Genomic DNA, 26,585 nt, shown 5'->3' on the forward strand with positions numbered 1-26,585 from the left:
AACTCTTAATATAAATTTCTCCTAGAATAACAATGTTTCGTTAATCCCATCTTCTAATTTATTCATACATATATATTGCCCCGCCCTCCACCCTAACCCTCCCCATGTCAAACAAACCTGTTGATTTGTATCAGCAAAATGTATGCTGTTTAATGGAAACATGAATGTAAATATGACTCCATGAATAGTTTGTAGTAAGTATTTAGTTATGTCACTCCAGTCTGGCTAAAGATACTTGAAAACATCTTGAAAAAATAAGGATTATACCATTTTCTCACCCTTTTTCCACTCTGAATTTCAATTGATTCTTACTTCAACACAATGTCCTCTATCACAATGTTACTCAACTTTGGCAACTTTAAGATGTGTGAACTCCCAGAATTCCCCAACCAGCCTGAATATTTCCTATTGCTGAAGAGATTTACTTACTGTTGGGGTACAAATGAGAAGCTTGACCAAAATGACAATATGCGGGCTTTAATTTCTCGAGACCATTTAAGGTTTCCTGAAGTAGATGACATGTTTTTGTTTATGACTTCATTCCCCTCTTTTTCCTGTAATTATTAAAGGACAGGTGGATAATTCTGCAAAAAGATATTTTGTGAGAAATGCAAATGGACTCATTTGTTCTTAAACTGCCACATACCTGTTTAATGTGTTCATCATACAAGTATTTGCAATTTCTCAACTCTTCATCAAACATCTGTAGCAAGATCTTATAATTTGTGCTAAACATTTCTGTAATCATTGGTTTCTCCAGAAAAGATCCAAGAATGGTTATAAGCTGTATAAACAAAAGACACGTTTATGCCAACTTTCCTTTTTCCTAACTTGCAGAGAATGGTATCAAAATATCATACATGGAAGTTGGAACAGAAGAGGAGATTGTTCACATTCAATAAATATCCTCTGCTTAAGGAACAGTGTTTAATTAAACTAGGAATTGTATGCCCATTTTTCAGTCAGTCTTGGCTCCTGAAACTGTTGAATTTAGTTCTTGCAGTTTTCCTGGCAAGATTTTGAAAATGATTATCTATTGCCTGCTTCCTAGAGCTAGCTGAGAGTGACTGGCCCATGGTCACTCAGCTAGCTTTGGGCCCAAGATGAGACTAGAACTCACAGTGCTTGTTGCCTATGCTTTGAGTTTAACTGCCAGATATCAAAAACAAATTTATTACATTTTCCACCTAAATTTCTACCTAAACATTAATAACTTAAAAGAACAAAAATTATTCTTCAAAATGGACATTTTAATTCTTTTTTCTATTTTTTTAAACTATCAGCAGCACTAGCTTCCTGGAAATGTATTTATTTATCATATCTCACAGAATGTGACTCCGTATACAATAAAAACATATCTTAAAAACTAACAAATAAAATCATTCTACAACTGGAATCGTTTTAAGGACAAAGAGATAAAACATCAAGATTTTATTTCATATGCTTTATGTCAATAGAGGTAATACATTCATATTCTGAATGCTTCATCGCACTTTTAAAGCATATAGCCAACATTAATGAACTTATTTACAAATATCTTCTCATAAAAATAGGCTTAATAAGTTAAGCATAGTGTTTGCTTTAAAATATTCTCACGTACAAAATCAATAGCAGAAAGGTTACATTTATATTGAAAAATATGAAGTGACTATCAAGATGATGAAATTATGCAAGATGTCAAACATCAGTCTGGAACCGCTAAATTTAACTCTCTAAACTCACAAGCTTGGAATATATTATTATGTATCAGCATTGAAATATGGTATTGAATGACAATACATGCTCAATATATTTTGAGAGGCTAAAGAGTATGCAGGTAGTCCTTGACATATGACCACAATTGAGCCCAAAATTTCTTTTGCTAAGACAGCTGTTAAATGAGTTTTAGTCCATTTTATGACCTTTCTTGCAATAGTTGTTAAGTTAGTAACATGGTTATTAAATGGATCTGGCTTTCCCATTGATTTTGTTTGTCAGAAGGTTGCAAAAGGTGATCACAGTGACTCCGGGACACTTCAACCATCATAAATATAAACCAGTTAGCAACTATGAGAATTTTGATCATATGACCATGGGGATGCTGCAATGATCATAAGTGTAAAAAAACCACAAGTCACTTTTTCAATGCTGTTGTAACTTTGAACAGTCATTAAACAAATGGCTGTAAGTCAATGACTACCTGTATTCAAATAATTTGTTCTGGAGGAGGAGGAGGAGGAGGAGGAGGAGGAGGAGGAGGAGGAAACTGGGCTGTCATCCCAGCAACACACATTTAGAGCAGCTCCACTCAGTTTTATTACTTGATTATATAATTAATTTTTTAGTACTTTTACTGAACTTATTTTTATTTAACTAACTTTGTTTGAATGAGACGATAGTGAAGACAAATACACAGGTTGACTTATTTGTCAACAAGTACAAGGAAACAAGTATCAGTATAGACAGAGACATGAGCACATGAAAAATGGCACGAATAAATGAATATAAGTAAGCAAAACATAGCCATAAACACATAAAATGAGTACATATAAATGGGGACAGTAGAACAGGGACAGTAGGAACACTGCTGCACTTATGCATGCCCCCTTGAAATGAAGCACAAAAATAAAAAGAATGATCAGAACATAGCAAGGCTACCATGGGAAAATTCAACTGAGTTTATGGCAAAACAATGCCTCCTCACAGCACAAACTGTTATCTCAATATTTGAGCAGCTTACAGCCATAAAACATGAATTGGAGCCATTGAAAAGAGATATAGCTGTTTTTCTTTTAAAAAAAAAGGTGTCAGGCCTGAAGCTGACCTGGATGGGGCAGATCCCTTCTCATGGGGTTTTTGATTTCTATCATGGGTTATCCTCACTTGGCTTCAGACTGACACATTTTGGAGTTGAAGGGGGAGAGCAGATATAGATGGAGTATTGCAACCAAAACAATATAGCAATCTCATGAGTTAGAGATATTCCAACCGCAGACTGGTCAGAGGAGAAGGAGAGAATTCACCAAGCAACCAGCTGGTATCCTGATTGGACAATGTGATTTATTGTTTTGATATAACAAGAAACATTTACTTTTAATGGGGTGAAAAGCTTGGGAATCTTCAGTACTGGCTTTCTACCAGTTTATGCCAAGATGATGTATGTAAATAAACCTGTTCTATGGGGAAATGGACTGCCTTGAAGTTCTGTTTACAATGGGTACATTCATTGGAACCTGACCAGTGACGTGCAGTCAGGTGAGGCAAGTGAGGCACAGCTTCACCACTCTCATCATGAAAAAAAAAAGTAAAAGGAAAAAGCTGAGCTAGTTGCTGCCTCACCATGGATGACTCTGCTTAACCTCACTGGTGCTCACCCTCCCCAAGTGTAGTGACTTCCTCCCCAGGCCCCCATTCATTTCTCTCTCACACACACACAGCTGGATAAAACTATATAAAAATCTAACCCAGCTTCACTGATTACAAGTTTGAAAAGGCAACCTGGCTCCACCTGCAATCAAACTACACTTGGGGAGGGAGAGCACAAGCGAGCACTGATGAGACCACAGGAGGAGGCAGGAAGCCAGGCAAAGAGCAATGCTGTAGTACACACACTTCCCCCCAGCCTCTTTCTTTTGGAAGGCTCGGCTCGGCTCCCCTCCGGCTTCTCTGCCGCTCCTCTCACCCCAGCCTGCCAGCAGGAGGTGGTGGGTGGGCTTTATTGTGTTCCAGGCATTTCCCACCCAGACAGCAGGCTGCATTTGCAATGGTGCAGGTGTTTGGGAAAGGCAGCAGGGGAATGGGGGGGGGGGGGTGGCAGAGGAGCTGCTTTCAAGCCACTGGAAAAGATATCCAATCCAACTTTTGTGTGTGGGGAGGGGGGGTTGTTTGAGAGTGAGTGAGAGAGGGAAGGGGTAGGAGAGATAGTCCAATCCAACTTGTGTGTGTGTGTGTGTGTGTGTGTGTGTGTGTGTGTGTTTGAGAGAGGGGGAGGAAGGGAGAGAGGGAGGAAGGAGGGGAAGGAGAAGAAAAAGAAAGAAGGAGCAAAGGAGAAAAACAAATGCTGTCGCTTTAAATTGGAACTGAGCATGCCTGGCTGTGGAATTCTGGGAGTTGAAGTCCACAAGTCTAAAAATATTTGAAACTCAGCACTGTGTCAGTGCCTCACCAGTCATAAACCTCACCGCACGTCACTGAACCTGACACAAGTACCCTCTACTCCCACAAAAGCCTCTGTAACAGACACAGTCAAATCTCCCACTCTGGTCAAGTGTGCTACTAAGGAACAAAGAGCAAAAGTAATAGTTAAAGAACTTGTCAAAAAAGCTACAACTCTCTTAAGAATAATTCACCATCTTCTGATAAAGCAAAGAAAGGGGAACTTACCAATGTTAAAGATTTCTTGGAAGCCAGCAAAGTATCCTCCATCAAATTCAATTGTTCATTTCAAAGACAACAGATTGCCCTCAGAATTTGCAAGGTGGTATTCAGCCAGTTTTGACTGGTTCTCCCGAACCGGTAGTAATGATTCTGCACAGTTCGGAGAACCCACAAATCACACCACTGGCTGGTAAAATGAATGAATGAGAGCCAGATTAGCTGGGGTGTGTGGGAACCAGCAAGATATCTGAAAAACCTGATTTTTTCCTAAGAATAGAATAACATTTTTAGAGCCATACTTAATATCCTCCTCTCTGCCCTTCTGCAGAGCAATTATGGTAAAATCCAATAGCTGAGCAAATCTGTACATGTGGCAATGGGGAAGTTGAAGATATGTCATATGTCCTATTGTGCTGCAGGTTCCACAGGGATATCAGATCAACATACATTCTCCCTCTATTAGAGAGATTTTGGGAGATCAGATAATTTCTATGTGAACCATCTCCTTCAGGATTTAAATCCAGATACTACTCAGGCAGTAGCAAAATTTTGTACTGCTGCAATGATAATAATGAAAAAAATACCTTAAAAACTAAAGATCCTTATTCATATTACTACTTTGCTTAGTTATTTTCCAATAATTTTTAGTGACTGTATTTATTTTAATGTTTAACTTTTGTGCTTGCTAGTCTATGACTGTAATAAAGATTGATTCTGTTCTGGTTAAAAAAAATTGAAATACATAGCTTAAGCTTTGTCCATAACAAACCTCACAAATCATTAGTCTAAATGTATGATCTTAGAATTCCTGAGGATTCCTAAGGATTCCCCAAGACCCTCTCAGCTTTCTGAAATCAAAATTATTCGTCAGCTAACATCAAAACATAACACAATATTAAAATTACATAAATTGTAAGGTGGTATTTGAAGTCAGGAATGACTAGCATATATGTGTGAAGGGAACATTTTTAATGGAAGTGAATGTTTCGATTTTAATTTTTAATATGGTAAACAGTGAAAAATGCAATCCATACATTCTGGTTCCCTAATGGGTACCAGTTTAGTTAATTATATTGTAATTTTCTGGAATTCTCTACATATAGCCTATGTCAGTGGTCGGCAAGCCGCGGCTCGCGAGCCACATGCGGCTCTTTACACACTTTAATGTGGCTCTTCTGTGTGCCGGGCGCCCGCTCCCACGCCGCGTGATCAGCTAATTTGCTACTGCCCGCCGGCTCCCTGATAAGATTTTTGCGGGGGGGGGGGGGGGGAAGCTCCTTGGCCTCCGTTTCTTTTTCTGCCTCCTTTCCCTTTTTTCTTTTTAAGCGCCCCTTTCCCTTTTTTCTTTTCGACCCACAATGATTAGGGAGGATCCTGAAGCGAGGAGGGAGAAAAAGAAACGGAGGCTAAGGAGCTTCCCCCCCGCCGCCTCCCAGCAAAAATCTAACCGGGGAGCCGGGCGGGCAGTAGCAAATTAGCCGATCACGCCGCGTGATCAGCTAATTTGCTACTGCCCGCCGGCTCCCTGATAAGATTTTTGCGGGGGGGGGGAGAAGCTCCTTGGCCTCCGTCTCTTTTTCTCGCTCCTCGCTTCTTGGGGCTCCACCAATGGGGGAGCAAGGCCCGCCCAGCGCCAGGCTTTGGGCTAACACAGAGGTCTGCAAAGTTGGCTGTTTTAAGACTGGTGGACTTCAATTCTCAGAATTCTGGGAGTTGAAGTCCACAAGTCTTCAAGCTGTCAGGTTTGAAGACCCTGGGTTTTTTTTCTAAAGGGTTAGGGGTGCAAGGGTCTTGCAACTTGACAGCTTTAAGACTTGCATGCTTCAATGCCAGAGTTCCTGAGCCAACATGACTGGAGAAGGAATTCTGGGAGTTGAAGTCCACAAGTCTTCAAGCTGTCAGGTTTGAAGACCCCTTGGGTTTTTTTTCCCTAAAGGGTTAGGGATGCAAGGATCTTGTAACTTGACAGCTTTAAGACTTGCGTGCTTCAAATGCCAGAGTTTATTGAAACTAAAAACAGTGTACCATCCTATGTATTTTCGGTTTTAAAAATGTGGCTCTCAAAATAAATTTCAATCGTGGTTTTGGCGAGATTTGGCTCAGTTGAAAAAAAAGGTTGCCCACCGCTGGCCTATGTCTATGTATGTTGGAACTCACCCTAATAGTGACCACTTCATATGAATTTGTCTTTTTGATTAAAACCTTGAATTATTAGAAGTAGTCCATTCCCCAGTGACTTTAAAACAAAGCATAGAATGAATATATCATAACAACATCTAGCTAAAGTTATGTCTGAACCATTAACCATAGAGTCGTTTCAAATATATATACCCAAATTTGTTAAGCTGATGATCATTTAAAATTATCATAGTTTAAAAACCCCTTGGTAAAGTTCAACAGTTAGGCTTCTCTATGGAAAGTCTTGGCTCACTAGATTTTGATAATGCTATCAAAAAGCAATGAATTTTAGATATAGATATCCAAATAGGCTTAAATAAGGTGTACCACTTCAATATTTATGTTTGCTTCCAAAAGGACTCATTCCATACTATTTATCATTTATTCCAATTTTGAAATTTTATAAAGCCTTCATTTTGGCTAGGTTTGATATTTTGCCCTCAGCTGTCCTTTTGGGATATTTTAAGGATATTCCCAATTCCCACTGACATTTGGTTATATGTATGTGATAATATTTCAATAGAAACTCCAAGCCACGTGTGTCTAGCCTTAGAAACTTTAAGACCTGTAGATCTCAACTCTCAGAATTTCCTAGCTCCCAGAATTTCCTAGCTCAAGTTGAAGTCAACAAGCCTTAAAATTGCCAGTATCAGACATTGCTGCTTTAAGTTATTATATTATCCCCTGTATAAGTCTAAGCAGACTCTATATATTACTTTTGAAGAAATTTCCAGGTGAAGTTAGTGTGATTTCTATTTAATGTTTCTTTTTGTGGAGAAGGTCTTAAAAATATCCCAAATTGCCTAGTTTTATATTACCATTTCTACTACTCCATTACTTAGGTTTGGAATGTCTTATAATAGTATTTTATTTTGATTTATTTTGGTATCTTTGTCCTTAATTTTTTTAGATTCTGTTACACTTATTTTTTTCTCTAGAATAATTTAATACTTCTTTTATTAGATATTTTGTTTGCAGTAGACCATAAGCCTGTAATAATTTGATTTAAAGTCAATTTGTTTATTTCATCACTGCTGCAGATTAGAAGCTGACTGAACTGCTTCCAAATCTATTGAACTAGTGTTTTTCTCACCATTTTGTTTATCCCAATCACTGGTTTCAACGGGAAGGAAAATAAATAGTTGGCATAGATTATTTCTATTCTGCAGGTGCAAGCTGACATATTCTACCGAAACAGGGAAAATTCAATGTTTCAGTTTTCTATAATTGTTCAGACTGAATCATATGAATACATTTTCAACCTTGAATCCAATTTTTTCTCATTGTCGTTTTAGATCACTGTAAGCTCTAAATAGTAGTTTGTCCAAAGTTTTGGAGAGTCTAAGGAACAAAGGAGATCTAAAGCTTTGTTTTTTTAATATGGCTGTTTCCTCTTTTAACTCACTTAAACTCTTTAAAAATAACAAAAAATTACAACTGGTCATTGACTATAGATAACACAATGGTAATCCCTCTACAGTTCTTAGATGTCAACCAAATTAAAAGTATGGTCTTCCCCTTCTCCAGTTATCCACTCCTTTTACGTCAAAAAGTAAACAATACAGCAAATGATTGAGAACTTTTTCTCCATATGCATCAATACAACAAATGGAAAATGTTCACTTAGATATATATAAAGGTAAGTTTTCATGAGCAGCTGTATCATAAAGCAAATTAAGGCAATGGTCTTAAGGAAGATGTACTGAAGTATATATGGAAGAGTCCTCAGCCATTAAATTAGTTTTTGCCTCCTAGTTCAGAGTATAGCTTACCTTCAGTGCTGAAAAGTCAATTAAGTCTACAGGAAGAAACACTTTATCATTTACCTGAGTTAATACTTTCTTGGATTATTCTTCACTTTCTTTTGTTTAAATGTTGCTGCCATACTAATTAATTATTGCAAAAATACATCCAATAGACCATTTCCATAATAATAAAAAATTTTCAGAGCATGTTATCTGTATTTGTGTATGTATGTGTGTAAAATAATAATCTTATCTAATATAAATCTGACAATCAAAACTATGACATTCATTCATTATTATGCATTATGTAAGTACCTTAAATGCTGACTCCAAACCTGAACAATCAAGAAATGCCACACAAAAAATTGCTCCAAGACGCCTTTCAAATTCCATTTTTTTTTGTTTAAAATCAGCATAGTCTTCTTCAAATTCCTGTAGAAAACAAAATGCATGGCAAATAGGTTTAAGATTTTTTCAAAGAATTACATTATATAATTAATAAAAGATGTAAGGAAATAACAACTATTAAATTAGAAACTTAGTACCAACTTGCTAAAGATTCTGTTTCCTTTAACTTCCTACCAGATAAGAATAGAGAAGAATTGGCAGACAAAAGGAGAATAAAGTTGTTTGTAATGCTCACTGAATGTTTTCAGGAGACAATAAGAACAGTATCCAGGATTCCAAAAAGCCAGGTTTGCCAAAGGCCTTAAAATATTTGTACCACCCTGATTTTTTCACATCAAAGAAAAAGCTGTGCTTGGCAAACAGGTACCTAACTATAGCTGTATTATTTTGGAACATCATGTATTGAGTTTCTCTTAAAAGAAACAGGAGGATCTCAAATTCAACAAGCCAGGCTTGTTAAATAAAGCAAAGTACATCAACATCTGAAAAAATGGGTTTCCTACACCAACTCTACAAGCAAAAATAACTTAGCAGTATTCTTGATATACTGTATACCTGTATTACATCTGAGCAGTTCTTCTTGGAAAAATAACTTGAAGTAGCCAAACAGTGATACATTTTGCTTATCTTTCGGTATCAAGTTATTTTTCCAGCAAGTTTTATCAAGCTTTATTGTTTAATCTTCTAATTTTAAATTGTAGCAGCCATCCTTATGTTCAGTTACATTAGCTTTTAAATCAAACGAGTAGCATAAGGGTAATTGTGCTATATTATATCAAATTAATACATTCTTCTAAACAGGGCTTCCTTAAAAAAAACTTTCTGAATGTATTGCAAAATTGCTGTGGTTTGTTGATAAAAGAACAGCAGCATCAAAAGCTTTGGATCACAGCAGTGATTTTCCTGAATATATAAATGCAGTGCAATAATTAAATTAGAGAAGAAAAACAATTTCAATCAGTCGCAATCCTATGTACAGAGCTTTTAAAAAGAAGTCAAAGAGAAGACTGGGACACCATGGAGAGGCTTGGGTAGTGCAAACCTGCAGTTTGGGAAGGTCATTTGCCCCATCAACTGGGTGCAGTGAGGTTGGCAGCCCAGCGAAGCTTGACTATGACTGAAAACCATCCTACCCCTATCTCTGGATTAAAGGTATGACGTTTGGAACTAACAGGTGGAGAGAAACTTTGGGTAGTACAGGCCATAAAATCAAGATTGCAATGGGCAGAATATTATATGCAAGTTTTATGTATAATAGAAATTAGGATTATGGTATATGGCAATGAAATACGTGCTCAGGGAAAATGTCTCTGTTATTAACAGAAAATGCCAGTGCTATTAAAAGATTAAATAATATTCCATTATCTGAAAAATACTGGACTACAATACCGTCATCCAATAGAGAAAGACTGTTCTTCAATAGGTAGCAGAAATAGTAATAGTTAAGAAATTAAAGCTCAGTTTGACAGAAATTTCTAAGTTCAAACTTTTCACACTTTTTCTCATGTTTGGATCAGTTTTAAAATATAATCAACTTCATTTTTACAATATACCTCACAACTTGCCTTAAATTTTACAAAAATGGCACAAACAATATGCTACATGAAAGATTACCATATTGCCATAGTCTAAGGGGTCATATGTTTTCCCTTTAAAAGTATTACAAGACTCGATAAATTCTTCGTTCAATTTGCATATTTGAGCATTTAAACATTTTCCTTTGATTCCACCAAATTCTAGTTTCTCCAACTTTTCAAACTCAAGCATGGTAACAAAAATATTCTGAAAAGATAAAAAATAATCATTAGCAATACTTAAGTTTAATGAGTGTATCTCCTGATACAGAAGTAGACAATATTTTTGACCCATATTGATTGGGTCATAAATTGGCATAAATGTGTCATTTAGAAGGCAACTACTAAATTTCCATTTTCTGATTTGATTATCACAGCTTATCTTTGTGTATAGGGATGAGGGAAATTATAGAATAGATAGATAGATAGATAGATAGATAGATAGATAGATAGGTAGGTAGGTAGGTAGGTAGGTAGGTAGGTAGGTAGGTAGGTAGATAGATAGATGATAGATAGATAGATAGATAGATAGATAGATAGATAGATAGATAGATAGATAGGGAGGGAGGGAGGGAGGGAGGGAGGGAGGGAGGGAGGGAGGGAAGGAGCATTCTTTTGAACAAAATCAAAGAAGTGAGTCTGTTCTGAGAAACCAGGTTCTAATTCTCAGGCTTAGAAAAACAAATTTTCTCCACTCCCAGTTTTACAAACTTAGATCCTAACAAACCAATATTCAGACTTTAAAATCTGCAAGGGTCTTAAAATTATGTACAGAATCAAATGGCAAAGTGCCAGTTTATTTAATTGGAAACAGATTTCTGAGTAGCCAAGAACCTGATAGTCACATTCTGAAACAAAGTCTTTTAACACCTGCCTAGAATGCTTTGAGCCTTTTCTTTGAACCTTGAGTGAGACTATCATCACACTTTTAAAATTGCTTTTTGACCAGGATCATATGACTACAAGACTTCCTGAAATAGAATAGGACCATCCTGGCATCTGTGGCTAGATACTTGCTGTGAAGGGCTTGACAGAATATAATTGCCATTACTTTGGCTTTAAGAAATTGCTCTATAATGATGGCTCTATGGGATCAAGTCTGTCACTGACATGACTTCTCCTACGAACAGGATACAACATGCAAGGTATATGCATGATGGTCTTTCTACCATATTGTCATAATAAAATCTATGCCTTAACATGTAGATAATATATGAAATAAAACTGGGCAGAGGACAGTCCTGGGGAAGAACTGTTTAACCTGTAAGCCATCAGGCTATTTTGAACCTGGTTGGATCTTCTGTATTTTGTGTCCACCTAAGATCTCCTTTTATTATGTGTGTATGTTTGTGTACAATATGTCAGGAACCAATTATTTGCTTCTTGTATCTTATTTTTACCTATTAAATTGGTGCCTACTCATTACCTCTGGATTATAATGATAAAACTATGCATTTATGTATTAATTTTATTTATTCATTTGTTTGTTTGGATTCAGTATTTACTAATTTTTACAAATAACTCAAGGTGATAAAGTTATAATAAAAGCAACATTTAATTAAAGAAAGCTGCACCTATGCAATACTATACCAATGTTTTTGCTATTGGGTTAATGGACTTTTTCAAAAAAAAGCCCTGACTCTAGCATTATACACACACTCATGTTGTGTTTGTGCTGATAAATAAATAAAGGGAGACTAGTATAGATCTATTTCAAGCTGTTTAGCTCTCATCAGCTAGCCATACCCTTACTGGGAATCGAACCAGGGCTGTATTGCATATTAGGCAGATGTAATCGCCACTAAGCCACAGGCTCTCTTCCTTATCAGCTAGGCCACTGTGGCAATTACATCTGCCTAATATGCAATACAGCCCTGGTTCGATTCCCAGTAAGGGTATGGCTAGCTGATGAGAGCTAAATAGCTTGAAATAGATCTATACTAGTCTCCCTTTATTTATTTATCAGCACAAACACAACACAAATATAAAAAGGCAACATTAAAAATAAAAATATGGTTTTCTGCCTGGATGGTCCTCTGTGATGAGCCGAATGACAGAAAGGGGGAGTAGTGAGCTCCCTCCCATATTTGGGCATACCAGGGGTTGTAACACAAATACATACATACATACATACATACATACATACATACATACATACATACATACACACACACACACACACACACACACACACACACACACACATGATTTAGTTATCCACGTGCATACAGATAATTTATACATTTGGGAGTTGCAATTGTAAATAATTTTTCTTCTCTTTCTCTGTTTCTTCCTTGCTGTTGTGTAAAAGTAGCTACCGTTACAGAAAATTCCACATAATTTTTCCAGAAACTGTAATTTTAATGGATAGAATGATAAATAATACCTCTATTTTGTCCAGGCGATTTAAAAACATATCAAATCTAGAAAATACCATCTGAGGTTGAAAATCCCAAAATCTAACTTCTTGACTGCTAGTGAAGTAAGTTGCCACTTGTTTCCTTTCATTAAAAAAAGCATCCTTAAAACTTCTTAAAGTATTAAGAGCACTTTGTACTTGTTCCAAAGTTTCTTCTGCTTCCCTTTTCATAATATCTTCTGGTGAAAGATACACTGTAGCCTGGGGCAAAGAATAATGCAATAAGATGATTTAAAATATAAATGGCTAATGCAACAATGTGCTATTATTCATATACTTTTTAAAATACCTGTCCATAAAGGAAGGTTCTACATTCTCCCTAAAATTGAAAAGAATGGTGTTTAGACATTTATCACAAAAAAGTGACGAAAATATATTTCAGTTTCATCTTGCCAGTCTTAGTCTTTCATGTTTTCCATGCTTATGTTTCTTACTATTGGAAGTTCCTAAATTACAGGGTTTGTATCGTAATGTACATTTCTTCAGTTCCCCAACCTTGCAGGGGTCTAGGAAGTGGAGGCTGGATAAAACTCTTAAAGTAGATTTCATATACTGGAATTAATGTAGGAGAAAGCCCTTTTCTAGGTACTGTATAGATGGGTCCCTAAAAGCAAGGATATATTTAAGTAAACTTCCTTCCCTGACTTCAATCCTCAGGCACTTTCATATAAAAGTAGAGTGCATTGCATTCAATTAATTCTGGTACTTAAAATGTTACTACCTGATGAATGAACAGATTGCAGAATTCCTGCAGTAGAGATATGATTCGTGCTGGCATGTTGTAAAATTTGGAATGACTCCAGATCAGGCAGATGGTGTGAAACAGAGGAGGAATCAAAATATGTATCCCTGGAAATTCGGTCTCTTGAAAAAACTGAATATGTCTTTCTAAAGTTTTAAGATATAATTCAATATCTTGGGCTTCAGTAAGTGCTGTAGAAGAAAGAAAGGATTAAAACTGCCTTGTAGTGTGTGTGCCTAATACAATCTAGAGTATGTAGCAGTGACGTGCAGTCAGGTGAGGCAAGTGAGGCACAGCCTAACCTCTCATCATCAGGGCAGCGAGTCATTCGATGGGAAACTTGCCTTTTGGGAGGAATGACCCAGCTTGGCTCCCGCTTTGATCTGCCGCCCAACGACCGAACGGAGAAGCGAAGAGGCAGGAGAGACAAAGCAGGAGCCAAGCCGAGTCATTCCAAGAGGCAAGTTTCCTATCAAATGACTCGCTGCCCTAGACTTGAGGCTCCAGTCCAGCATGCGGTGCTTGCAGCCCCCGCCAGCTCCTCCAGGGACTCCCAAGCTCAGCACCAGAGAGCCGCCACGAGAGAGGCCGGCCAGGTTGCCTGGGCAGCAGCAGAGGTTCCCTTTGTTCTTTCGGGTGCGGGAAGCGGGGGGAGGCTTCCTCCGCTCCGTCCGCTCCCCATCTGCGCTGCCCTCGCCCGACAAGTGCGCCCCGGATTCCGTGCAGCTCTGGCAGGCGGTGCCGTGGCCGAATCCCAGGGCAGAGGGCGCCAGGTCACAACTGAGCATGCCTGACTGTGGAATTCTGGGAGTTGAAGTCCACAAGTCTAAAAAAATTGCTGCCTCACCAGCTATAAACCTCACCGCATGTCACTGGTATGTAGTGTACTTAGCCATACTCACTTTTAAAAGAAAACGATGATCTTTTAAGGATAGTGATCAACTTGGTCATAGATGCTACTCAGAGACTATTAGGGTCTGTGTTCCACCTGTCTCCAGTAACACAAGGAGACAGGAGAAAAAAATTGTATGCATCCTGCTAAACTGGCAACATAAAGACTGTCCTATGGTGCAACCACAGAACAACTACAGTATTCTGTCTTCTGATATATGCAAGTTTGGTGGTTGGCCCAACTGCTTGGAAAACATTGTATGGCAATGTATTCAAAATTCTAAATGCAGTTTTCCTGATGAAAGGTTAAGTTGCAGCTATAAACTAGTGTACTTTTTTTTTCAAATTGCAAAAAAAAAAATAGGCCAATGATGTAATGTTCTGTCTAATTAGAACAATATGAAAATGAATCATCCACTTAGTTCTTTTGGAGCACAGTACCTTATAAAAATAACATGTACTTTAATGATTTTCCATTGACATTTCATTTAATCAATGTGTAAAAATGAGAAAACCATTTTAAAACCATTTTAATGTTAGAAATAGATTGTCTGCAAGTAACAGCTTCAAAATAATGCTTGCAAGAAACACCGTATGTTAATTTAATTTTATGCGTACGTATATAGGGAAATATCTAAATGTAACCCAGTGAAGTATGGCATATTGCATAAGACTGACTTAATGAGAGTATCTCCCAAAGCAATAATTTAATGTAAAATTATTGTTATATAGTAAAAAAAGAAAAGGGTTTGATACATTTTATCCCTTTATATAAAATATAAATTCATCAAAGAAACCTTACCATTTTCTACATCCTTATAAATATCCTGAAAAGTTGGATAATAACTGCTCTTCTTGATTTTTAAGATTCCAATCAATTTTTGGATAACAGGGCTCTTAAGCTGGAATTTAAAAAGATCTTTAATAAATATATTTATATTTGCCACATAATTATGTGAATTAAAAAAAAGACTCTGAAAAGGTCAATCAATCATGTTTCATAAACGGCCCTACACAAATCTAAAATGCAATCCCAATCATTCTAACATGCTCAAGTCTTTGACTATTCTCAAGCAGAAATAGTTGGAAAGATTAATGGCCATAAAGGCTTCCCCCCCCCCATCAAAAAGGTTGAGTGATCGTTATTGCATTAATTCTTACTCCTACAAATCTTATTTGTCAATCAATTAATTAATTAGGCATGCAATTTCACCTTTTACGGCCCGTGAGGACATAATTAGTTTTATCAAAATTATTCAAGCCTTAGCATGAACCAAACAGGTTGATTGCAATCAGCTAGTGGCAACTGATTTGAGTATCCATGGGATATATGAGAAAATCTACATCCTCACTTTCACAGAGGACAATCAATTGTTTATAAGGCTATAAGTGTAAAGACTAATATTCAAAAACATTTCAATTCAGATTCTTATCTATTTGTGCCATATTGTATGTCTGAAAGCCACTAAATCAGGAGTTCTCCGTGTCATCATGGAGTCGTCATGGGACATATCGTGACTTTTTTCCCCTTTGCTAAACCGGGCGTGGCCAGCGAGTGATGCATCCTGCCTGCAGGCCTCGAGTTTGGCACCCTGCACTTGATGAATTGAAGCCAGCTAAGCCAACCTACATGTTCAGGAATGTCTGGTAAGATAATGTTTCTAGCCAATTTCTAGAATGCAACTGAGAATAGTAGTTAATTAATAATGTGCTACCAAGTTGTTTTTTACTCCTAGCATCCACATAGAGATATTTTCTCCTTGATGATCTATCCATAACTTGTTATTTCAAATCTATAATTACCAATGCAGAAAACCGTAATGGCCATTCACTTATTCAACATGATAAGAAAACGGGAAAGTTATATTGTCCATTAATAGATGTTAAGTGCTGTGGTGGTGCAGTGGTTAGAATGCAGCATTGCAGGTTAATTCACTGCTCACTGCCAGTTTGATTCTGACCATTTCAAGGTTGATTCAGCCTTTCAGCCTTCCAAGGTCGGTAAAATGAGGACCCAGATTGTTGGGGGTAATATGCTGATTCTGTAAACTGCTTGGAGAGGGCTGTAAAGCATTGCAAAGTGGTATATACCGTGTTTCCTGAAAATAAGATATGCCCTGCTAATAAGCCCAATTGGGCTTTTCAGAGCATGCGCCATAATAAGCCCTCCCCTGAAAATAAACCCACTGCCAATTATTTAAGCGCATGCACAACTGGTCCCCACCATTACCACTGTACCACATACGGGTACAGCTTGCAGGGCAAAAAGAGGGCCCACCGCAAAAACAGCAGCAGGCGAAGCAAAGTGCTTCCACCACCCCCCACACAAAAAGAGTCCGCCGCAAAAAAGCGGCAGGCCAGCAATGCAATCACCCCCTCCCACCTTCTCGCACAAAAAAACACCACCCACCCCACCCCAATGGTAAAGGCAGCTTGCCTGGTTCCCTTCCCCACCACCCCTTTAGCGAGGTGTGGCAGGGGGAGGGGGAGAAGCGAGGCGCACCTCTTACCTTTCCAGGTCTGTTGCATTCCTCGCCCTTTTGTCCAGTGAATCCCCTTGCAAAAAAACCTCATGAGTTCAACTCGTGAGGGTTTTTTTATGAGGGGCTTCAATGGATGAAAGGGCGAGGAACACGACGGACCTGGAAAGGTAAGATGCGTGCCTCATGGCCCAACACTGCCCACCTTGCCTGGTTCTCTTCCCCACGGTCCCTTTAGCAAGGGGTGGCAATTGGGGGAGAAGCGAGGCGCACCTCTTATCTTTCCAGGTCTGTTGCATTCCTCACCCTTTCATCCAGTTGTAAAAATAACCTCATGAAGTTTTTTTACAAGGGGCTTCAATGGATGAAAGGGCGAGGAACGCAATGGACCTGGAAAGGAAAGAGGCGCACCTCACAGCCCAACACTGCCCACTTCGCCCTAATGGTAAAGGCAGCCTGCCTGGTTCCCTTCCCCACCATCCCTTTAGCGAAGGTTGGCAGGTGGGGGGGGGGAGAAGCAAGGCACGCGTCCTAGAGCTACCAGAGACTCAGCTCCACTGCATTCCTCGCCCTTTTGTCCATTGAAGCCCCTTGTTAAAAAAAAACCTCGCGAGTTGAACTCGTGAGGTTTTTTTTACAAGGGGATTCACTGGACAAAATGGCGAGGAACACAACGGACCTGGAAAGGTAAGAGGCACACCTCACTTCTCCCCTCCCCACCTGCCACCCCTCGATAAAGGGACAGCAGGGAAGGGAACCAGGCAGGCTGCCTTTACCAATGGGGCAAGGTGGGTGGTGTTGGGCCACGAGGCGCACCTATTACCTTTCCAGGTCCGTCGCGTTCCTCGCCATTGTGTCCAGGGAAGCCCCTGGTTAAAAAAACCCTTCTCGTGACTTCAAGAAGTTTGATTGAACTCACGAGAAGGTTTTTTTTTACCAGCGGCTTCCCTGAACACAATGGCAAGGAACGCAATGGAGCTGGAAAGGTAAAGGTGTGTCTTGCTTCTCACCAACCCCAGAAAGTAATAAGCCCTCCCCCTATAATAAGCCCAAGGCCATATTTTGTGGGGCAAAAGAAAATAAGACCCTGTCTTATTTTCAGGGAAACACGGTAAGTCTAAGTGCTAGCGCTATGTTTTCTTAATATATAGAACAGATAGGATGTTTTTGAATGTTGATGTTGAAACTACTAGGAAATCTCATTCTTTTCCTATACTATAAAATGAGTGAATAGATTTTATTTTTGTGGCCTACTAGAAGGTCATCAAAATTGTGCTGCTGTAGAACCTCTGGTGCCAAGAATATATATTTAATCATAATTATTTATAATGTAGTTTATTGTACATTACTGTCATTTATTATGGTTACTATTTGTTAGTTGCAGCACTTGCTTTTGCACATTGCTTACAATCACCTTGACTGAAGCAGTTTTTAAATGTATTTATAATTTATTTATACATACATTATGAGGCTACATACAAATCTAAGTAAACTGCAATAAAAACAGAAAATTAATTTATAGAATGCTCTAAGCCATTGTTAGACTAATTTGTATTTGATGCTTCATCTGTTGGTTAGAAATGAACATATTCATTTTCTTTTCCAGTACATATTATTGAAAAACAGTCACAAACTATCATTGGAGTAGGAGCTACCTACCTGATCATATATACACAAGAGATTGTCTTTTCTTTCTTTCCAAAACTTAAGTTCACTCTGAGGATCTGGGTGAACCTGGTTAAAAGGCAGTTGAGCTATATTCCTTTCCAAAATGTCTTTTATTTGGCATGACCACTTGATAACCATTGATTCTATTTCATGAAGTACTGATCTTGTCTGGGAATTCTGCCTGAAAGATAGGGAGGATAAAGGATGATTTTTCCATGCTTAGAGATGCTTAAAGTTACCATGAAACTAACTGCACAATATTCTGGCTGTGCTTTTATTATTTGGTTCTGATCTGATAACAGATGGTACTGCTTTACATGACATGACAAATTACATGTTTAACTGACAAATTAAGCAATTTCCAATGTTTCCTTTTTAAAAGTTCACTGAATAAAGAGAATTTTTGTTTGCAGTAATAAATAAAGTATGTTCTGAGATGATATTAGCATTACAAGGGCACTTTGAAAGTCAAGCTTAAAGTCAAGGTCTTCTGTCAATTGGATTTGTGCTGTGGATACAAAAACTCTACATTTTTGTAGCTATTCTTTCATATAACCAACGCTTCCCTTTTATTTATCCTTAATATAGCCCCATATTCTTATAAGAGTATATCAAGAAATGCACAGGTTTTGATCAAAGAATAGTCCAACCTGGAATTCTGCTACAGTGGCTAATCAAAGGGTAGGTGCAACTGCACATTCCTACTTGTGTATCCAAAAACGGACACTGAGAAGAAGCAAATGATGCTAAAATATACACCTGTCATTTTCAGTAGTCATTAGTTATCTTGTAATCTATAAAGTTTTATTTTTAAAAAATAATCTAACGTTTAAAATGAAGCATTATTAATAAGTTGCATTCATTAGAGGATTAGTATAGATGTATTTGCTTATTTACTAGTGATATTTCAAGGCATCAAGGCTGATTGCCACTCTAATCAACTAGGAAACAATAGGGTGAACAACCCAACTGCTATACCCAGTTAAAATTATAATGCTAGGTCTGGTTTTATACAGGGGGGACAAATGAAAAGTAATGTAAGACAAATCATCAATATAATAGAATATTTGGGAAAGTATAACCAAGTCCTGGCAGTGCTTTTATTCTTAGATGTGGAAAAAGCATTCGATCAAGTCAATTGGCAATTTTTAATAAAAATATTACAAAAGATGCAGTTCGGAGAGCATTTCATGCAATCTATCAAAGCAATATACCAGAAACAGACAGCACAAATTATAGTTAATGGAGGTTTAACAGAATCTTTTAAAATTGAAAAAGGAACAAGACAGGGGTGTCCTTTGTCTCCATTATTGTTTATTTTAACCCTGGAATTGTTATTGAACAGAATACGTGGGTCTGACGAATTACAAGGAATTAAGATAAGGCACTACGAATACAGAGTAAGAGCATTTGAGGATGACTTGGTTGTAACTTTAACCCAGCCCAGGTTTAATGAATATAACTAATCAATATGGTCAAGTATCTGGGTTCAAAGTAAATCTAGGGAAGACAAAGATGATAGCTAAAAATATGACTACGAACCAAAAAAAAAAAAGAATTAGAAAGAGTAACAGGATGTGAGATAGTAAAAAAGGTTAAATATTTAGGAATTTATATTACAACTTCAAATGGGAAATTATATAAGTACAATTATGAACCATTATGGTATAAAATACAGATAGAAATGAATAAATGGAAAAAACTACAATTGTCTTTGTTGGGAAGAATAGCAGCAGTTAAAATGAATGTTTTGCCCAAGTTTCTATTCTTCTTTCAAATGATACCAATACTTTAAAAAGACGCAAATTTGGAAGAATGGCAGAAAGGTATTAATAACTTTGTTTGGGCAGGAAAGAAACCGAGAATAAAACTTAAAATAATGCAAGATATAAGCGAAAGAGGAGGCTTTAAAATGCCCAACTTAAAATTATACTATGAAGCAGCAGTTTTAACAACAATTAGCGATTGGATTAACCTAACAGAGGAAAGAATATTGAATATTGAGGGTTATGATCTGGTATATGGCTGGCATGGTTATCTAATATATGACAAGAAGGCCGACAAGATTTTTAAAAGTCATATTTTAAGGAATGCTTTATTGCGTGTCTGGAAAAAATATCAATATAGGTTAAATGACAAGATACCTGGGTACCTTGGGTGCCCAGACACGCTATAGAGAACATGTATAGAACAAAAACAAGATGTTACTACACATGCAGTATGGATAGAGGTGTACCACAGTTAAAATCTTTGAATGTATTAAGAGACGAAAGGGTAATTCAAACCTGGTTTCAGTATGGTCAGTTACAGGCTAGATGGAAAAAAGACCAGAAATCTGGTATTATCCAAAATGAGGATAATTTGATAAAACAAATTAGGGACCAGGGTCAAATGCACCTAAAGAGGTTGTATAATGTATTGATAGAAATAGACTCAGAAACAGAATTAGTTAAAGATTGTATGATAAAATGGGCACAAAATTTTGAAGAACCAATAATGATGGAAACATGGGAAGAAATTCGGGTAAGAAATGTAAAATTTACACAAGCTCAGAACTTGAGAGAGAATTTTTACAAGATGTTGTACAGATGGCATTTAGATCCAAAAAGGCTAGCCTGTATGTATCCGAACCTACAATCCAAATGTTGGAGATGTGACTGTGTTGGTGCCACGTATTACCATATTTGGTGGACTTGTAAAAAAGTTAAAGCATTTTGTATAAAAATATAGTGGGTTATTAAAATATTTTGAAAAAGAGGATAAAGTTCATGCCCCAGTTGTTTTTGTTAGGTATAGTTTCAGATTGTACTGTTAAAGCGACTAATTTGATTTTGAAACTAACGATGGCAGCAAGATTGTTGGTGGCGCAATATTGGAAGAAGGAGGAGTTGCCCACTATCCAAGAATGGACGTTAAAAGTAGTAAACTTAGCCGAGATGGCCAAAATCTCAGCACATCTGAAGGACCATTCAGATGAGAAGTACAAGCTGGACTGGAGAAGATGGATTGATTATATTCAAAACAAATACCGGACTAAAAAATTTCAGTTAGCTTATGAATGAAGGCATAAGGAATGCTACAATTTATTTAAAGCTAGTTTAATAAAGGGGGAGTTAAAGCACAAGCATAGTAACATGTTAAAATTAGTTAGCTTATGTTAGCATATGGTTGTTAAATGTTTATACCCTGTATTTTGCTCTGGGAGGTCGTGGGGAGGGAAGAGGGGTAGGGATGGGGGAAGAGGGGGGTAATAATTGTAAAACTTATTAAAAATTTTAATTAAAAAAATTATAATGCTAGGTTTAAGCATAGCCTTAAAAAAAAGTCAACCTGTACAGAATTTAGTTATGAGGAAAGTGCTTAAAGGCTGCAAAAATATCACTCAGCTAGTGGAGAGGGAGGTCTATATACTGGATTCCTCCTAGGCTGCCAGATACTGCCTAAATATTCCCAGAACTCTGTCCTTAAAGAACAAGAGAAAACATCCTGAAACCCTTGGGGCCAGTACGTAATTCCCAGAATCTAAATTCATCTTGTTTCCCTATACCACATAATTAATCCAAAACTGTTCCTTGCAATAAGTGAATGGAAAAAGAAAAGATTCTGTTGCCCATCCTAGTGTCTATGTACTGAGAAGGCCATGGAAGTAGTGATTGACAGAATCTCTCTTCTCCAAGGAATCATGTAAATATCCTTTTGTCTTATACTACACTAATAACGCTGACTGGCAGCTTAACCCTAGATAGATAGATGGATGGATGGATGGATGGATGGATGGATGGATGGATGGATGGACAGAATGTCTATCAAATAGAAGGATTATAAGGACATTATCTAAGGCACCAGATGAGATGTAATGGGCGGAAGCTAGTTAAAAAGAGATCCAATTTAGAAGTAAGGGGAAATTTTCTGACAATCATAACAATTAGGTAATAGCTTACCTCCTGGAGTAATGGATGCATTGAGGCTTTCAAAAGCAGACCAAACTATTGGAAGTCAATTAAGATTCCTATCTTGAACAGGGGGCTGGACTAGATCCGTGATGGCGAACCTATGGCACATGCCAGATGTGGCAGGCCAAGCCATGTCACCTGGCACACATGTTGCCCATTCCTCTTCCAGGCTTCTGCTGCACAAGCATGCATGACGATCAGCTGGCCTTTGTGCGTGCAGCAGTGCCAGAAACCAGAAGAGCTTCTCTTCCATTTTCCGGTACACACATGCCTCTTAGGCTGCTCCTCTTCCAGGTTGCATCTCTGACGAGCGTGCAAACTTCCTTTCTGGCACTTGGTGCTGGAAAGGTTCACCATCACTGGACTAGAGGATCTCCAAGGTCCCTTCCAACCTATGATTCTGTTTTAGATGAATTATTTCTACTTTCTTGTAATATAATTTTAAATGCACAAATTTCCTGCTTACACTTTAACTGCTTGATCCATTAGACCAGGTCCTTCCCAAGTCTCTCTATTAAGCTATTGGAGGTGTCCTGATCTTTTCTCCACATTCCCAAAGACATTCACACATTCCATTACATGTATATATATAAACTCCTTACTTATTTTCAATGCGCATATCCTGCAAATCAGTCTTTGTTGCAATTGTTGGAAGAGGAAGAAGAATTTTCCCAGACACAATTCCATTCATAACATAGGTCTTATTTTTAATTATCTCTATATGCCGCTCCATATCATGGGAAATAACATGTGGCCAAGATCCATTATTTTTCTTAGTGGAAAGAACAGGAACTACAACCTGGTAGCAGAAAGAACAAGATGTCAGTGATGTAAAGAATCCTTAAAACTTACCTTCTTTTTGAAGTCATGTTATATTCCACATAAACTAGATATTCTTTCATAAGCACACTCAAAAAATTATATTAACTTTTAAAATGAAACATGCATTGATAATTCACAGGAAGACTATTTAAAAAGGGATATCATTGCATTATGCATTTTATAACTTTACACTAAAAGGGCTTAAATGTGCTCATTTGTATTCTGTTTTTATTCTTATATACAGACATACACTGATAATAGCTTATAGCTTCAAAGTATTTCAAGATGGAAACTCAATACAGGTTTGCAAATACTAAACTATTACTTACTATGCTGTACAATCATTTAACAACAATCAGTGTTCTTATGGTCAACACAAAACCATATTCAGATCAGGGAGGCAGTTCCTGCTGGTTTTACTACCAATTTGCAACCCGTGAACCAGACACGCGCTGTGCATGTGTGCACTGCTCAATGTAAATTGTTCTTCGGGCATGCACAGAACAATTTACAGTGAACTGTTCATGCGCAGTCACTAAAAAACCAAAATGGTGCTGCCCCAGCGGTGGAGAGGGAACTGGTTCAGGAACATGGCAGGCCTGGGTCGCTGCTGGTTCTGCGACCCAGGCCTGAATTCCACTACCCACCTGTGATGCAGATCCATTACATGGTATACCATATCTTTAGAGTACATATGAAGAGAGACCCATTATATTCAGCTTCCATTTGATCTCACTAATAAGTATGGATTCAGACAAAATACGAGCTTTTATCACTTCTACTATTACGTAAAATAATTACCTCAACAATTGCCATCTATCACCTTAAAACAGCAACACTGATTGGGAAAACAGAGTAAAAAGGGAACTGTTGTGAATTTTCTATCTGACTTAAAAATGATTTAGAGAGTGGCTTAGCTCAGAAAAGGATTAAGTTTGATTCACTCTTACTAACATTATTTTCCAATTTTCATGTCATTCTGTAAATGCATGACATGGAGATTATCTCTAGAGTTACATGAGAGTGGATTCCCAGGAGAAAATAGAGAAACATTATCTGTTCCTTATTCGATTCAGGAAATAATCTCTTGAATTGAATTCCATACTGTACAATTAGGATTCAAACTAGAGGAATAATCTGTATTTTCTTTGCTATGCAAATTTCATGACATTGGAGTCCCTTCAATCTATGGAAGGCAACCCAAGATTCAAATTAATTATGTGAACAGCTATTAATCTTTATTTACTACATAGCGAAATCTCAATTTTAAATAAAATTTGAATGAGTTTATGAAGCAGTAGGTTCTAAATTATCTTTCCAGTTAATTCAACAACTTCCTTATATTGGTTTTGGTGTTTGATTCTGATACCTAGTCTGTCAAAAAAAAATGTGTTCAATTACTTTGAATACCAAATATATTCTAAGAACTGTAAATATTAAGCCCAATACTACTACAAACTGAATTATGTTTTTAATAATAAACATTTTATACTTAACTGATTATGAAATGAAGATCTGTCTCATTCATTTTGCAAGACTTTCAATTTTTAATTTTTTGGTCTCTAACACAAGATTGTTCTTCAATGATAATCAGAAATATTAAAAATATTTGATCAACCACTTTTGATATTGTGAAATGTTTGATCTTTGTGTCATATACCAATCAAACAGTTCCAGTTGGACTATGATCTGTAACTATAACATTCCAAAAGTTTGTTTGTTGCAATATATATTCCATAGTGATAAATGCAAACTTACGTCAGCTTGAGAACAAATTGTACTTTAAATAAACATGCAATTTAGAAATAAGGTAAGACTAAATGAGCACTCAACAGTAAGATCAGAAATCTCAGGCATTATGAGATGGGTGCCATCCTGCACACACTGTGCTTGCAAACAATACACTTCATATTATTAGCTCAATGTCTTGCCTGATCTTATTTTTGAAATATTATGTCAATTAAGAAAAAATAAATAAAAATAGTCTGGTACACAACAGACTGCCCAGCTAAAGGATCTTTATGTAGTTCTTAAGACAACAGAATAGGTAAACCATGAAGAAAATGCTTTTTTGGAGGGGAATTCCTGGCTCTAATTAGTATACAAAATTAATGTTGTATTAGATAGCTAAATAGGTAAATTTTTATTAGTCTTGCATTTATTAATTATGTGAATATGTATTTTATCCTTAAAATACAATCCATCAATACTTTCAAAGCATATTATCTAGTCACAACACTATACTATAATCCAATACTTCTTTCATTTGCTGCTTATATTTCCTATTGACCTATGAACCTGTAGGATATAAACATTTATTTATTTCCTGCAGAAGTTCAAAGCCATGCACATAGCATTCTTCCATTTTCCTCCATCATCCTTGTAAGAATAGTAGGCTGCACTGGGAGACCATAACTAGCACTAAGCTATCTAACTTTCCATGACTAAACATTTATTAACTCCCTATCTTACTTTTTTCAGCATTTATAAACTGCACTTTTTACTGCACATTGTCTGCACGAAGAGAACAGTAAATGAAGCAACGTTGTAATTCTGTACATTGCAGGAATATCAGAAAAGCTATGAAGACTGAGAATCTTTAGTCAACACAACATACGTGCACACTTCACTACACTACGCTACACTTCACCTACACTAAGGCAGAAGCGTGTCAACCCCAAGAATGAAACACCCACACAAACTGAGCAATGCAGTATATGCAGTACAATGCAATAAGCCATATGCAGATCTGTACATTAGAGAAACAAAACTACTTCATAAAAGCATGACACAACATAGAAGAACAAATCCAACAGGACTAGATTCATCAGTCCATCTGCATTTAAAAGATAAAGGCCACTCTTTTGAAGACAGCAAAGTCTACATTTTGGACAGAGAGGACTGCTGGTTTGAAAGAGGGGTCAAAGAGGCCATTTATGTCAAAATTGAACAGCCCTCTTTCAACAGAGGGGGAGGAATATAACATCATCTATTTGCAGTCTACAACACAGTCTTTTCAACAGTTCCAAGAAGGCTCCACACCCATTTGCACTACTCGGGTGACCTGGCAACACAGATAAACTTTAATGACTTGCTAAAAGAATGAAAATGATCACATGTCTACAAGGAGTGTAAATCCTGGCACTCCCCACCACCCAGTCAGAGCTGAAGAAACTTCTTGGATGAGAAGCAAACAGTTTTCAAAGAAAAACCAGAAAGTCCAATTGTCTCTTGAAAAAACACATTTGGGACAAGATTGCATTTGAAATTTCAAACATTCTCTAGAACACTGTCTGAAAAATATTACAAGATTGTTCTTGCTGATCTCACCATCATGTCTCTCAGTGGT

General features: G+C 37.2%; 1 protein-coding gene across 1 annotated transcript in view; it reads right to left on the minus strand.

The window, feature by feature from the left end:
• The window catches only part of DNAH11 (dynein axonemal heavy chain 11), a 190,316-nt gene that overhangs the window by 154,293 nt on the left and 9,438 nt on the right, over positions 1-26,585 (minus strand). The window contains exons 3-11 of the mRNA XM_081971445.1: positions 23,017-23,213; positions 18,453-18,642; positions 15,116-15,215; positions 13,402-13,613; positions 12,648-12,881; positions 10,302-10,469; positions 8,595-8,711; positions 647-784; positions 430-554 (exon numbers count right to left, since the gene is read on the minus strand). Coding sequence (XP_081827571.1) covers positions 430-554; positions 647-784; positions 8,595-8,711; positions 10,302-10,469; positions 12,648-12,881; positions 13,402-13,613; positions 15,116-15,215; positions 18,453-18,642; positions 23,017-23,213 — 1,481 coding nt within the window. The remainder of the gene's footprint in view (positions 1-429; positions 555-646; positions 785-8,594; positions 8,712-10,301; positions 10,470-12,647; positions 12,882-13,401; positions 13,614-15,115; positions 15,216-18,452; positions 18,643-23,016; positions 23,214-26,585) is intronic.

The sequence above is a fragment of the Natrix helvetica genome (genome assembly GCF_964273705.1).
Source record: "Natrix helvetica genome assembly, chromosome: Z".
Taxonomy (NCBI): Eukaryota; Metazoa; Chordata; class Lepidosauria; order Squamata; family Natricidae; genus Natrix; species Natrix helvetica.